This window comes from Tachysurus fulvidraco, chromosome 14, assembly GCF_022655615.1.
Source record: "Tachysurus fulvidraco isolate hzauxx_2018 chromosome 14, HZAU_PFXX_2.0, whole genome shotgun sequence".
Lineage (NCBI taxonomy): Eukaryota > Metazoa > Chordata > Actinopteri > Siluriformes > Bagridae > Tachysurus > Tachysurus fulvidraco.
This window is the reverse complement of record NC_062531.1, coordinates 3,234,449-3,247,808: the sequence shown is the minus strand read 5'-3', so window position 1 is coordinate 3,247,808 and position 13,360 is coordinate 3,234,449. Positions and strand designations below refer to the sequence as shown.

Below are 13,360 nucleotides of genomic sequence, written 5' to 3'. Positions count from 1 at the left end.
AGGGTTGTTTCTCTCAGAAGTGTCTCATTAAATGGGTCCAAGTGGAAATTAGTTCTGTTTTAAATGAAGAAAAGAGACGTTAGGGTTTTGAGATGAGTTTGGAGAGCAACATTTAACAGCACTCTGTTATGTGTGTGCGTGTGTGTGTGTGTGTGTGTGTGTGTGCGTGTGTGTGCGTGTGTGTGCGTGTGTGTGTGTGTGTGCGTGTGTGTGCGTGTGTGTGCGTGCGTGTGTGCGTGTGTGTGTGTGTGTGTATATCATTTTATAAATATATGTGTGTATATATGTGTGTATGTGTGTGTATATCATTTTATAAATATATATATATGTGTGTGTCTGTGTGCGCATATGTGTGTGTATATATATATATATATATATGTGTATGTGTGTGAAATATATATATAATTTGTGTGTATCTTTTTAGATATGTGTGTGTATCATTTTATAAATATATATATATGTGTGTGTGTGCGCATATGTGTGTACTGTATTATGTGTGTGTAAAATATATATAAAATTTGTGTGTATCTTATATATGTGTGTGTGTGTGTGTGTGTGTGTGTGTGTGAGTGTGTGTATATATATGTGTGTGTGTGTGTGTGTGTTCCTTCTTCAAGCCCCCAGTTTCAGCAGATGCCAGCTTAGGATCTCCTTTTTTACTCAGCAGCTGTTTTATCAGAAAACATAAAGGAGTGAGTGGTGTGAGAGGGGATTGAGAGCCATTGTGTCCCCCTGCTCTGTGGGCCCCTGTGTTTACCCTCAGTATCATCCGGCGGCCTTCAACACTCCCACACACACACACACACACCAGGTATTTAAAAAAGCTCCCAGAACAGAATCAATAGACACACAATTGCTCCTCCTGGGCATGTAGAGATTTAGACATGTGGGACTGAGCGGCTTAAACACTCTTTCGTCGTCAGGTTCGATCACTTTATCCTCTGATCATTTTCGGCTGCTGGACATTCGGGTGGTGCTGCTTTGCTGATGATGTGATGATGAGCTCTAGTATATTTCTGCTTCTCCAAATAAACAGGAACCAGCCTTTACTCCCTGTGTCTCAGTGTGCTGCATTTCATCTAGTTTTATTTTATTACTTTTGAGCTTCTCTCTTAACTTTCCACGGCATCGGTCTGACCTCGGGTCGGTCGTTAACTCTGTCCCAAGATCCTTGTGCAAACTTGACTTTAATTAGACCTCATTTCTAATATTGATCTGTCACTCAAACAGACACAGAGAGAGAGAGAGAGAGAGAGAGAGAGAGAGAGAAAATCTCCACCAAATGTTGGTAGGATTCTCGATCTTTCTATCACAGCAGTGGTTCAAATCTCAGATTTCTATTAAAACCCTTGTTATCGTATGTTATCGTTTCCGTGGTAACAACCTAGGAAGCCATTGAACTAAGCTTAATATTGAACAGTGTTATTTAACAAGAAACAACTGAAGAAATGCTGAAGCCTTCTGTCGGTCGTGTTTTATAACGTTTACCGACGGAGTCTCCGGTGTCAGGGCTTTGTAACTAAAGACAGAAGAGTTGCCTGGTGAATGAACAAGCAAAACAAACCCTCAGTGTGTCTATCTGCTGGAGAACCTGTGAGGGTTTAGACACCGCATGTGTGTGTGTGTGTGTGTGTGTGTGTGTGTGTGTGTGTGTGTGTGTTTGATGAATTAAACTTATTTTGGAGGTCAAAAAAGTTCTCCTTGACGATCGGACGTCTTTGTCGTGTCTCACGCCACAGTGGTGTTAATATGAAGCTCGTATGAAAGTAGACACTCAGGGTTTTAAGAACTTGTCATGTTTTAGAAGTATTTCTCTTTCTATTTTCGAAATAAACTGGGGTATCAAACCCTTTCCTGTTCTCCGAGATGCTCAGAGGGTTGTGTTTGTCTCTGCTTCAGATCGACTTTTCAGAGTATCACTGATTACTCTGATTATTATGTTTTTCTTTCTTTCTTTTCTTTCTTTCTCCCTCTTTCTATTTCTCTCTCTGTCTCCCCGTGCTGCTGGTCTGGATCCCTCACCATGTCGGGTCAAAGGCCAACCAGCCCCATCGATCCCCCTGGTAAAGCGTCTCCCCCCCTCTACTCCGCTCCAGAAGTGCCAGAGAGCTGCCCAATTGTGCGGTGTCTGGATCGATGGTGCGTGTGTATGAGGGCCTCACGGCTAAGCAGCTCTTCCTCAGATAACTGACAGCTCCAAAGCTCGGCCCTTGACAGCCACTTGTCAATACAAATTTCACCTATTGATGAGTAATTAAAGGAATAAAAAGAGAGCTCGATCTGCTACGGACTCCAACATCTGTTAAACAGGCGAGGTAAACAAAAACCAACAGGGGACATCTTAAAAGGCCAGAAGCCTCTCTCAATGCTTGTCTAAGTCTCTCTGTAGTTTATCAGCAATCCAAAGCGTATTAAAATCAGTTCAGATGGCCCTCGTCGATAAACGATTCGCTGCAGAGCGCCGCTAGCTTTACGCCGATTTTACACACCACATTTCTTACAAATCGGGTTGGACTGGCATCGGTCGGCCGATTCTGAGCCGTCTCTCGTGTCTATTACTATCTGTTACAATACAATAATAATACGTTTAAAAGATTTGGGTGCTAGCTAGTGATCTGGATGTGAGCTAGCATCTGAAGCTGTCATGCTATGACTTTTAGCTATGCTAGGTTCTTACTAACACACACGACAGATAACTTTGAGCTGCGGGTTAACGTTCGCGTTAAACTAACACTTCAGTTTAACGGATAGTATGAAGAATATAAAACTGAATTTGGAACATTTAGGAGAGAGTTTCCTAAGCGTGCTTAGTGTTAGTGTTGTTAGCATTAATTAATTGTCTGTCAGGATGTTTGCGTTAGCATTATCAGGTGTCACGCATGCAGAGTGACAATCATGCATTTGGGTCTTTTCTCACGCTCTCCCGCCACACATCGTATTTCTCATGCAGAAAAACTTTTTGACTATTTATCATATATTTAATAAGCCGCAGCACCCAAAACGTATCAGTCCACACCGCTGTGTCTATGGAACCGGGCAGGAATCAAGCGCGACTCAGTTCTTAGTCGAGCCTGACACTTATCAGCCAATCAAAAAAAGAGGCTAAAAAAAATCTAAATCTAAAAAAAAAGCTAAAAAAATCTATTAAGATTTTACGCAACAACCAATAAAAAAAAAACATTCATTAGTGAGGGTATTTTCGATGGTCGGTTTGAACAAAACCTCAAAACGAAACAGCTCGTCTCTGGACGGGACATCGTCCTCGATCATGACCCTAAAAATGTCTGGGCTTGAGACGATTTAATAAATGTACATTAAACAAATACTTTGTATGAAATTGCGGTCAGTGATCCGTTTTTTTTGTTTTTGTTTTTGTTTTGTTTTGTTTTGGGGGGGGGTGGTGGTGGTGGAGATGTCACGCTTGCCTGTCTTCAAAACTTGAGAGCTCTGCATTATCCTGACAGATAATTGACACGTGCGCTTCTGTTTGTAAAAAAAATTGGATTGTCTTTTCGTTTATTATTTAGACATAATTATTATTTTTGTTTGTATGACAGGAGCTATCAGATCGTGTCTGTTCAGGTTATGCCGTATCCACCCCCCCCCCCACGCCCCTCGTCGTCTCATCAGGTCTTTCCCTTAGCTTTAAAGTGCTTAATCCCTGCCTGTGTTCGTAAAGATCCCCTTTAAGCCTTTTCAACTGCAGGGGGGACTTAAACCCATGAAGCTTAAACTCTCTGCTCTAAAACTCTGCACTAATGAAATTAGGAGGTCTACATCCAGTTAGGCAAATGTAAATAAACTGGAGGATGTTTAAACGGAGCAGCGCTGACCTTCAGCGTGATGGTTTGGTGTAAACGGCCACCTCCTTCCTGCGGTCGGCTTGAAACAAGCGCGTGGGCTGGAGAAAAACTGAACCATGCGTCAGGAAGGAGAAGCTCAGTGCAGTAGGTAAAAGCTCTGGGGTTCATCTGTCAACAGCAGGAAGTTGGAGAGGAGAGGAGAGGAGAGGAGAGGAGAGAAGAGAAGAGAAGAGAAGAGAAGAGAAGAGAAGAAGAGAAGAGAAGAGAAGAGAAGAGAAGAGAAGAGAAGAGAAGAGAAGAGAAGAAGAGAGAAGAGAAGAGAAGAGAAGAGAAGAGAAGAGAAGAAAAGAAGAGAAGAGAAGGGACACCTTTTCTCCCCCACCCCCCCCTCCAGAGGAAGAGAGGAGAGAGAGGAGTGGAGGAGAGGAGAGAGGGGAAGAGGAGAGGAGAGGAGAGAGAAAGGAGGGGGAGGAGAGAGAGGGAGTGGGAGGAGAGGGGAGGGAGAGGAGGGGAGAGGAAGAGGGGAGAAGGGGATAGGAGAAGGAGGAGGAGAGGAGTCGAGAGGAGTAGAGGAGGAGAGGAGAGGAGAGGAGAGGCAGAGAGAGGAGAGGAGAGAGAGGAGGGGAGGAAAGAGAGGAGAAGAGGGAGGAGAGGAGAAGGAGGAGAGGAGGAGGAGTAGAGGAGGGAAGGAGAGGGAAGCGGAGAGGAGAGGGGAGGAGAGGAGAGGAGGAAGAAAAGAGAGAAGAGAACAGAAGAGAAGAAAAGAGAAGAAAAGAAAAGAGAAGAGAAGAAAAGAAGGGAAGAGAATAGAAGAGAAGAGAAGAAAAGAGAGAAGAGAAGAAGAGAAGAGAAGAGAAGAGAAGAGAAGAGAAGAGAAGAGGTAAATGCAAAAGTAAAAGATAACAGTAGAAAGAAAAGAAAGAAATGAGAAGAGAGAGGACCTGAAAGAGTAAAAGATAAGTGGAAAAACTGAGAGAATGGAGATGGCATATGTGGACATCTGTGCAGATAGGGTGGAGATGTGTGGGGAGATGTGATGTGTGGAAATGTAGTGGAGATTGGGTGGAGATGTGTAGGGACATTTGGAGATGGTGTGCAGATGAGGTGGGGTGGTATGTAGCCATATGGAGATGGAGTAGTGACAAGAGGAATTGATATGTGGAGATATGTGGAGGTTTGCAGAATCTTATGCAGACAGGATGGAGACGTGTGAAGATGCGTGGAGGTGTGTGAAGACGAGATGGAGATATGTGGAGACGTGCAGAATTGTGTGGAGATGTGGTGGAGATGCATGGAAATGTGTGGAGAGGTGCTGAATTGTGTAGGAGACGTGGAGACGGGGCAGAGATGTTTTGAGATGGTGTGGAGACGTCTGGAGATGGTATGGAGATATGTGGAGACATGGTGGAGATGGGGTGGAAATGCATGGAGATATGTGGAGACGTGCAGAATTGTGTGGAGATTTTGTGGAGATGTGTGGAGACTTGGTGGCGCTACATGGAGATGTGTGGAGATGCATGGAGATGTGTGGAGAGGTGCTGAATTGTGTGGAGACATGGTGGAGATGTGTGGAGACTTGGTGGAGCTGCATGGAGATGTGTGTAGACGTGCAGAATTGTTTGGAGATGTTGTGGAGATGTGTGGAGACTTGGAGGAGCTACATGGAGATGTGTGGAGATGCATGGAGATGTGTGGAGATGTGTGGAGACTTGGTGGAGCCACATGGAGATGTGGTGGAGATGCATGGAGATGTGTGTAGACATGCAGAATTGTGTGGAGATGTCGTGGAGATGTGTGGAGACTTGGAGGAGCTACATGGAGATGTGTGGAGATGTGCAGAATTGTGTGGAGATGTCGTGGAGATGTGTGGAGACTTGGAGGAGCCACATGGAGATGTGTGGAGATGTGCAGAATTGTGTGGAGATGTCGTGGAGATGTGTGGAGACTTGGAGGAGCTACATGGAGATGTGTGGAGATGCATGGAGATGTGTGTAGACGTGCAGAATTGTGTGGAGACATGGTGGAGATGTGTGGAGACGAGGTGGGGGTGGTTAGTAGCAGTTGTTTTCAGGGAGGTGAGTCCCACAGAAGCAGCGTCTTTGTGCTGCTCTAATCCTCCAAACCAACACAGCTTTGGCCAGGTTTCATTGGGAAAGTGGCATGAAATAAGTGCTTCATTTCTTCGCAGCAAATCTGTTCTAATCCCACGGGCCGAGGACACAAAGGCTTCTGAGCCCAAAGCTTTAACCGGGGTTCAGGGCCCGAGAGCCACCCGAGCTCTTCTAAATGACTTACTTTACACTGACACTAACACACACTGACAGGCAAGAACACTGCAAAGAAAAGAAGAGGAACAGAAAGAACAGGGGATGTATACGAGCAGAAAAAGAAAAGAAAGCACGCAGTGTTGAAACAGGTAGCAGGAGAATATCAAAAAATTCAGCTCTCACTTCATCCGTGTTATGAATTTTAATCTCGGGAAGAAAAGTAACACCTAAAAAACGTATTTATTTTCCTAACAAACATATTTCCTGTCGTATGCGGTCGAGTGCAAAAGTTTGTACCCCTCTTAGGCATAGAATAGAAAGGAGTACAAGGTAAAGAGAAAAATCTTTTTTTTTTAATTAAATAAAAAACAAACAAAAAAACATTGAGTAAGAAAACAAATGTAAAATAAAAAAGGAGTGAAAAAAAAGAAGAGAGTCAATAGAAAGAGACGTACAGTACAATCGAAAGCAGAAGGTCGCATCCCTCGTAAGGGGAAAAAAAAAAGACAAAAACAATTTAAAGAAAAAAGAAACTCAGGAATATGTCGGAACGATAAACCGAGTTAAATAAGAAAAATGAAAATGCGAGCAAAGTAAGTGAGACGGCGAGGAAAAAGAAAACGCACAGATGACAAATAGGCAAATAAAAGGAAGAAAAATGGACAACGACGAGAGTGCAAAGGTTCGTACGCCTTAAGAAGAAAGTAAGAATCGAGCTGAAAGAAAATCGGACGTTCTTCTAAAAAAACGTCCGATCGTAAGCGCTTATTTGTGACTCGGAATGAATTCCTTTTCTTATTTGTTTTGTCAAGAGGGTGTACAAACTTTTGCACACTGAATTAATCAGCATTCCATTACTGGAAAGGAAAAAGATGCCGTGTGTGGTCTGGTCTCATGTTCTCGGTTCTCCTCCCGCTGTAGTTCTCATGAGTGAAAGGGGAGGAACCTTTTCCTTACACACACACACACACACACACATACACACACACACACACACACACACACACACACACACACACTAGTGGGAAAGGCAGCAGCATCCTAAGCTGTGCAGTTTCATCAGGCTTTAGTGGAATTTACATGTTTAAGACTCTGGAGCTGCACTGAAGATGATCCGGTTTGAGCCGGTTTAAGTGCTTAGCTAGAAAATGCCACTTTGTACAGGTGGGAATCGAGACATGCAGCACACACACACACACACACACACACACACACACACACACACACACACACACACACACACACACACACACACACAGGGTGTGATCAATCGAAGTTACTGTCACTGCCTTCAAGAGTTTCAGTTCCTTTATAGCATATAGATTACACATATTGTATTTAACACAGTTATTTAATAGTTTTTATCCATTAATAGTTACACATTGAAAGAGAAAAGAAGGGGAGAACAGGACAAAAAGAACATTTAAATTAAATCAAATTAAAAACAGCACGAAATCTAAAATTCATAAGAAAATAAGAAGAGGAAAGATGTGCAGTCATTGTTGGAGAAACACATTAACAGCAATTATGAACGAACAAAAGACTCAGATTCAGGTTCAGTGTTCAAAAAGTGTGAAATCATTCAGGAGGAAACGAAGATGATGATGATGATGATGATCATGATGATGATGTTGTTTTGGGAACTGAAAAGAAGAAGAAGAAGAAGAAGAAGCAGATGATGATGATGATGATGATCATAATGATCATGATGATGATGTTGATTTGGGAACTGAAAAGAAGAAGAAGAAGAAGAAGAAGAAGAAGAAGCAGATGATGATGATGATGATGATGATGATGATGATGATGATGATGATGATGATGATGATCAGTATCATGATGATGATGTTTCGGACATTAAGAAAAATTTGAAGAAGAAGAAAAAGATGACAAAGAGAAGAAGAAGAAGAAGAAGAAGAAGAAGAAGAAGAAGAAGAAGAAGAAGAAGAAGAAGAAGAAGATCATGATGATCATGATGATGTTTTGGGAATTGAAAAAAAAGTTTAAAGAAGAAGAAGAAAATTCTTTAAAGGTTCTTTAGCTAATAAAACTTTAAAGGTTTGCTGTGAGGAAAACGAGGTTTCTGTGTAGGACCATTGACGGTTGTCAAGGCGATGAAGTCTAATGTCTTGTACAAAAAAACTAACCACTGTTTGTTTTTATCACAACCCCAAAACATCTGCTGCGATTACATCTGGATCCTGGACCTTTTTCGAGTGCATCTCTTTCACTGCGGCTCAGACAAACTATGGAAGCTGTTAGTAAAGTAAACGTCGGAGGCTCTTGCTGCTCCGGGGTGAAGAGCAGCAGAAAAGCCCTCCGACAGAAAGCCGAGGGGGAAAAAGGCCATTTTAATGTTATTATAACGTGGCCAGCCTCAGAGATTATCCCAGCACATTGTCTTAATTGTTTGAGCAGAGACGGGGAGAGCTTTCAGAGAGCTGATCCTTTACCTAAAGCTCTCAAGTTCAATAGTTTCTGGGGAAAGAGAGAAAAAAAAAATCCATCCAAACCCTCCAAATCTCCTTCTTCTTCCTCCTCCCCCTCCTCATCTTCTCATCTTCTCTAATCCACACTAATGCCTTTCTCTGGATTGGCTAATGGCCGAGGGAGGACAGAGCGTCGCGTCTTAAATAGTCTGCTGCCTGTTTGGGCTTTACACAGTTTATCCAGAGTTTATACACACACACACACACACACACACACACACACACACACACACACACACACACACACACACACACAGGACAGTAGGATTACTGAGATTAAAGCCTTTTTAACTTCTTATCCAGGTAAATGTTATTAATATTATATCTTTATTATATCTGTTGTAACCCTGAACCGCAAAAACATCCGTCACTTCGTCAGCACAGAATTATTTATTTATTTTCTTAATTTTGTTTTTTCAAGCAATATACTTATATTAATGTAATCTCTTCTTCTTTCAAGTGACTCGTTTCTGACTTTTTTTATTTAACTCATTATTGGGATTTAAGTTGTGTGTGTGGGGGTGAGGGTAGTTGTGTTATGTAATGATCATTATTCAGACTTTATGTTATTTCTATTTAATAACTTTATCTGGACTTTTTCGTTTGTTTAGCATTGCGAGATAAAATCACGATCATCAATTATTATCATCTTACCGATCGGACTTCTTATTCGTACTCGCTGTTAAAAGTTCTGAAGTGTTGTGACTTCATTTCTGTTTATTTAGGCTCCTGTCTTAGACTTATCATTTTTGTTTATTTTATTTTATTATTTTATTCTTAATCGTTTTATTTCGACTTTATAACTCCATATGGAGTATTATTTTATAATGTTCTTATTTGTTATCTTGTTATTAGTTTGCTGTTATTAAGTCATTATCTCGTTAGTATCTTGTTATTTCTTGTTATTGACTTGTTATTCTTTGATGTTGTTGTCTCACTATCCTTTTTTTAGTTCATTGTTATTTCTTTTTAGAATCGTATTACTATTTTCTTCTTATTTGTTATCTTGTTAATATTTTGCTATTATCTTGTTATTAGTTTGCTGTTATTAAGTCATTATCTCATTAGTATCTTGTTATTGACTTGTTATTCTTTGATGTTGTTGTCTCACTATCCTTTTATTTTAGTTTCTTTTTAGACTCATTACTATTTTGTTCTTATTTGTTATCTTGTTTATATCTTGCTATTGTCTTGTTATTATTTAGCAATTATTTAGTTATTACCTTGTTGGCATACTTTTATCGTCTTACTTTATCGTCTCATTAGTATCTTGTTATTAACTTGTTAGTACCTTTTTATTTATTCTTTTATCATTCACTTATTTTTTTTTTAGTACATTGTTATATTTTTTTACTATCTTTCTATTATCTTGTTATTTCACTCTTTATTAGTAAAACTTATTGTAATATAATTCAATATATGTCCAGAAAAAAGCCTCAGTGCTTCAGGGTGTTTCTGTGAGTTTAATCAGTGTTTATATTTAGCTTTATTATGACTTACAGCTTCTCACATCTAATTCCTGGTCATTTCTAGGATCTTGGACATGTTTCTTATCCCATGACTTTATGAATCGAGGTTAATTTGTACTCTTGTTATGTTGTTGACAGTCTGGAGTGATGAATTCTCCATATTTTTGTGCTCTTCACCCGGCGCTGTGTTTGGACCTTCATCAGCAGATGGCTCAAGGCTTCCAGCTTCACACTCACACGGTCACTGTGGCCGAGAGACTCGCAGGTAAAAACACCCACGTTTTACCTTTTACACTTCCACACAAATCCAGTGCTTAAGTTTATACACACATGGGACAAAATTTTAAAAAAAGGCTAGAAAAGTGAACTGTAGAAATTCTTTTGGACAGATAAAAAAAAAATCTAGATTTATAGGATAATGCTGAGGAAAACAAAACGTTTCTAAATGTGACACCTTTATAACAGTCTATAAATCTTAATGAAAATTGTATTTCATTCTTTTGCTTCGTTTGGATTGTTTTTTTATAGATCTTTATTATAGATGCAAACAATAATAAAATGTTTCTTTAAATATATGTATTTTTTGTTTTAAACAAGGTCTTATTTAGACATTATTTATTTATTAGTTTTTTTGTTTTTTTTTTAAATTATTAAATTACGTATTTAAATCAGGTCTAACATTATTGAGACAGAATATATATATATATATATATATATATATACGTATATATATATATATACGTATATATATATATATATATACGTATATATATATATATATATAAATTATTTATATATTTTAGTTTAATTTAAAAATTTTAATCATATTTCTAAATGTTTCCGAAGAATCTTTATTTGTGATTCGTTTATCGTATTTAATTTCTTTAATTTATTTATTAACATTGTATTTATTAATATTTTATTTATATTATGTTTATTATATATATCTCCTACAAACACTAGACTTGTTGATCTTCTCATCTTGTAGTTTGCCTCACAGACAGCAGAGGGCTCCAAAAACCTAAATATTAAAAATTCACACCTTTTAGAAACTTCAGAAGAACCAAATATTATTATCCAGTTCCATAATATTAGATTGTATCATATTACACATATATAGAGGCACATATTCAGGAAGTTTGGCATCTGAAAAAGCCCTGATAAAAGTGTGTGTATGTGTGTGTGTGTGTGTGTGTGTGTGTGTGTGTGTGTGTGTGTGTGTGTGTGTGTGTGTGTGTGTGTGTGTGTGTTTGCGTGTGCACTTCAGAGCTGATCCTAGAGGCACGTGATGGAGGTCAGCAGAAGCAGCGCAGGAGCAGGACGGCGTTCAGCGTGTCACAGCTGCAGGCTCTGGAGAAAGCTTTCCAACAAACCCAGTATCCCGACATGGCCATGAGGGAGAGACTGGCAGTCTGTATCAACCTCCCTGAAGCTCGCATTCAGGTGAAAAGTCTGTACACCATATACAGGACTGCTAACAAACATAAAGCGAACAATAGTACTGCATTCAAATTACTATAGAACTAAGGTCTGATTCGAGCCCACAATATAAAACAGAAAAGGAGAAATATAATGCTAGATTCTGATATATTCTCAGAATAAATATAACTTTTATATGCCATAAGCACGAACATCTCAGACGATCAGATTCCCATAGAAGGAAAAACCTTTAAAAACCCTTAGAGTCGTGCTGTTATAGGAAAATAAACATGACGTGGTGTGATGCAGCTCATGCAAAGCGGTTACTGTTACATCACAAAGTTGTATTTTTCTCCCTCACAAAACAGCCCCATGTCCGTGTTCTCCTTTGGGAAAATAGTTCCTTTTATTTGTGTATTAGTTGTCTTGGATCACACCACTCAAATCCAGCTGTTGAATTAATATCCAGCTGTGATGTGAATGATGTTCCTGTCATAGCTGCTGCTATGGAAATGGATCTTCTGACCAATCCGAATCCATGTCGCTGTGGTATAAATTTGCATGCATTTTTTTAAACTATTGACCGAACTGTAACAGACATTAACGTGCCATTTAATGACGTTTTTTTCCACGCGATCCAATAATACAGAACTAGAACTAGGGAATGCTACTGTACATTACCGTGACGTCACTACGCTGTCTAAATTTTCCATTATAAAATATCAGGTTGCAAAGATCTGCTTTGTTGAGCAAAGCCCCGATCAGCGAGCTGCTACCTGCTCGGTCACCGCATTACGTCTGACTTTGACTAAAAGCGTACATGTAAATCTGGCTTTTTTCCAGGTGTGGTTCAAGAACAGGCGTGCAAAGTTCCGGAAAGGCCAGCGATTCCGTCCTGTCCCGAAAAGACATGCTACAGAAGACACCGAACAAGCCAAAGCTAAACTCTCAGAGGAAGACAAGCAAGAAACGTTGTCGTCAGATTTCAGCGCTAGTCGTGTCAGCACTTCCTCGGATGACACGGCTCGTTTCCGGACTCCGTGTCGGCTGAGCTCTGCGTCACCTTTCCGACCGTTTGATTTCGGAGAACAGCACAAACATCCAAGCCTTCTCTCCACAGCTCTGCCTTTCTCAGCTTCCTTTATACCCTTCATACAGCCTCGCAGCAGTGTGGCACACGTCATGCCGATGCGGAAATGCAGCAGCCTTGGGCTAGACATTAAATCCATGGCACATCCATGTCTGGACTTGTAGCTACACCACCCAGAAACAGAAAACCCTAAACACAAACCTCGTTGAGCCAGTTATCGGCCTTAGGTGAGGAGCAGGAGCTCCGGGGTTGGACTATGACTCGATGGGAAGTTCACATTAGGGCTGTAGTGTTTACACATCTGCTCGGAGCTTTGTTTAAAGCACTTTTTATAAAAACACACTTCATTTTCATACAATGTGCAAAAAATAAAAAATAAAGCACTGTCGCTTTCAAATCTCGTGGGTCCAAAATGTTTGTCTTTTGATGACCTACTAACTGAAATGATGAAATAACGTTTGCTCAAATTCTGGACATACACAGGTGCTAATGTCCGAACAAACCTAGACAACACGTAAAAGTGGCGATCGTAACATATATTTACTTAATTCTCAAGACTTGTTTTATTTATTTATTTATTTATTTATTTACTTACTTACTTACTTACTTACTTACTTACTTACTTACTTACTTATTGTTATTGTACAACTACAGTGCTCTTGGTCGATCCAAAATGTTAACAAACCCTCAAATCTGAACATTTAAGTAGTAAAAGTGAAGTTTTGGCTTTCTTAAGAGAATATCTATATGTACACCATTATTAGTGTGCAGAATTATTATGCAACTAAATGAAAAACAAAGATTTTCCTGTCTCACAGAGGTGTAC

The 13,360-nt window shown here is 39.9% G+C and overlaps 1 protein-coding gene across 2 annotated transcripts; it reads left to right on the top strand.

Moving 5' to 3' along the window:
- Positions 1–8,758: 8,758 nt before the first annotated feature.
- zgc:101100 (uncharacterized protein LOC445169 homolog) lies at positions 8,759–12,891 on the top strand. Of its 2 annotated transcripts, XM_027151726.2 has the most exons (4): positions 8,759–8,859; positions 10,164–10,290; positions 11,293–11,468; positions 12,288–12,891. In XM_027151726.2, exons 2-4 carry the CDS (start codon positions 10,173–10,175, stop codon positions 12,696–12,698), a joined length of 705 nt encoding a protein of 234 aa, XP_027007527.1. In that variant the 5' UTR covers positions 8,759–8,859; positions 10,164–10,172; the 3' UTR covers positions 12,699–12,891. The 2 variants fall into 2 exon arrangements, with proteins under 2 accessions (XP_027007527.1, XP_047655972.1); XM_047800016.1 differs by lacking the exon at positions 8,759–8,859 and having other exon boundaries at positions 10,010–10,290.
- The last annotated feature ends 469 nt before the right edge of the window (positions 12,892–13,360 follow it).

Bases quoted from the DNA above. Each gene is read 5' to 3' on its own strand.
- zgc:101100 (XM_027151726.2), top strand. From the start codon at position 10,173: ATGAATTCTCCATATTTTTGTGCTCTTCACCCGGCGCTGTGTTTGGAC. The intron at 10,291-11,292 runs GTAAAAACACCC...TGTGCACTTCAG, and splicing joins TGTGGCCGAGAGACTCGCAG to AGCTGATCCTAGAGGCACGT. The intron at 11,469-12,287 runs GTGAAAAGTCTG...GCTTTTTTCCAG, and splicing joins TCCCTGAAGCTCGCATTCAG to GTGTGGTTCAAGAACAGGCG.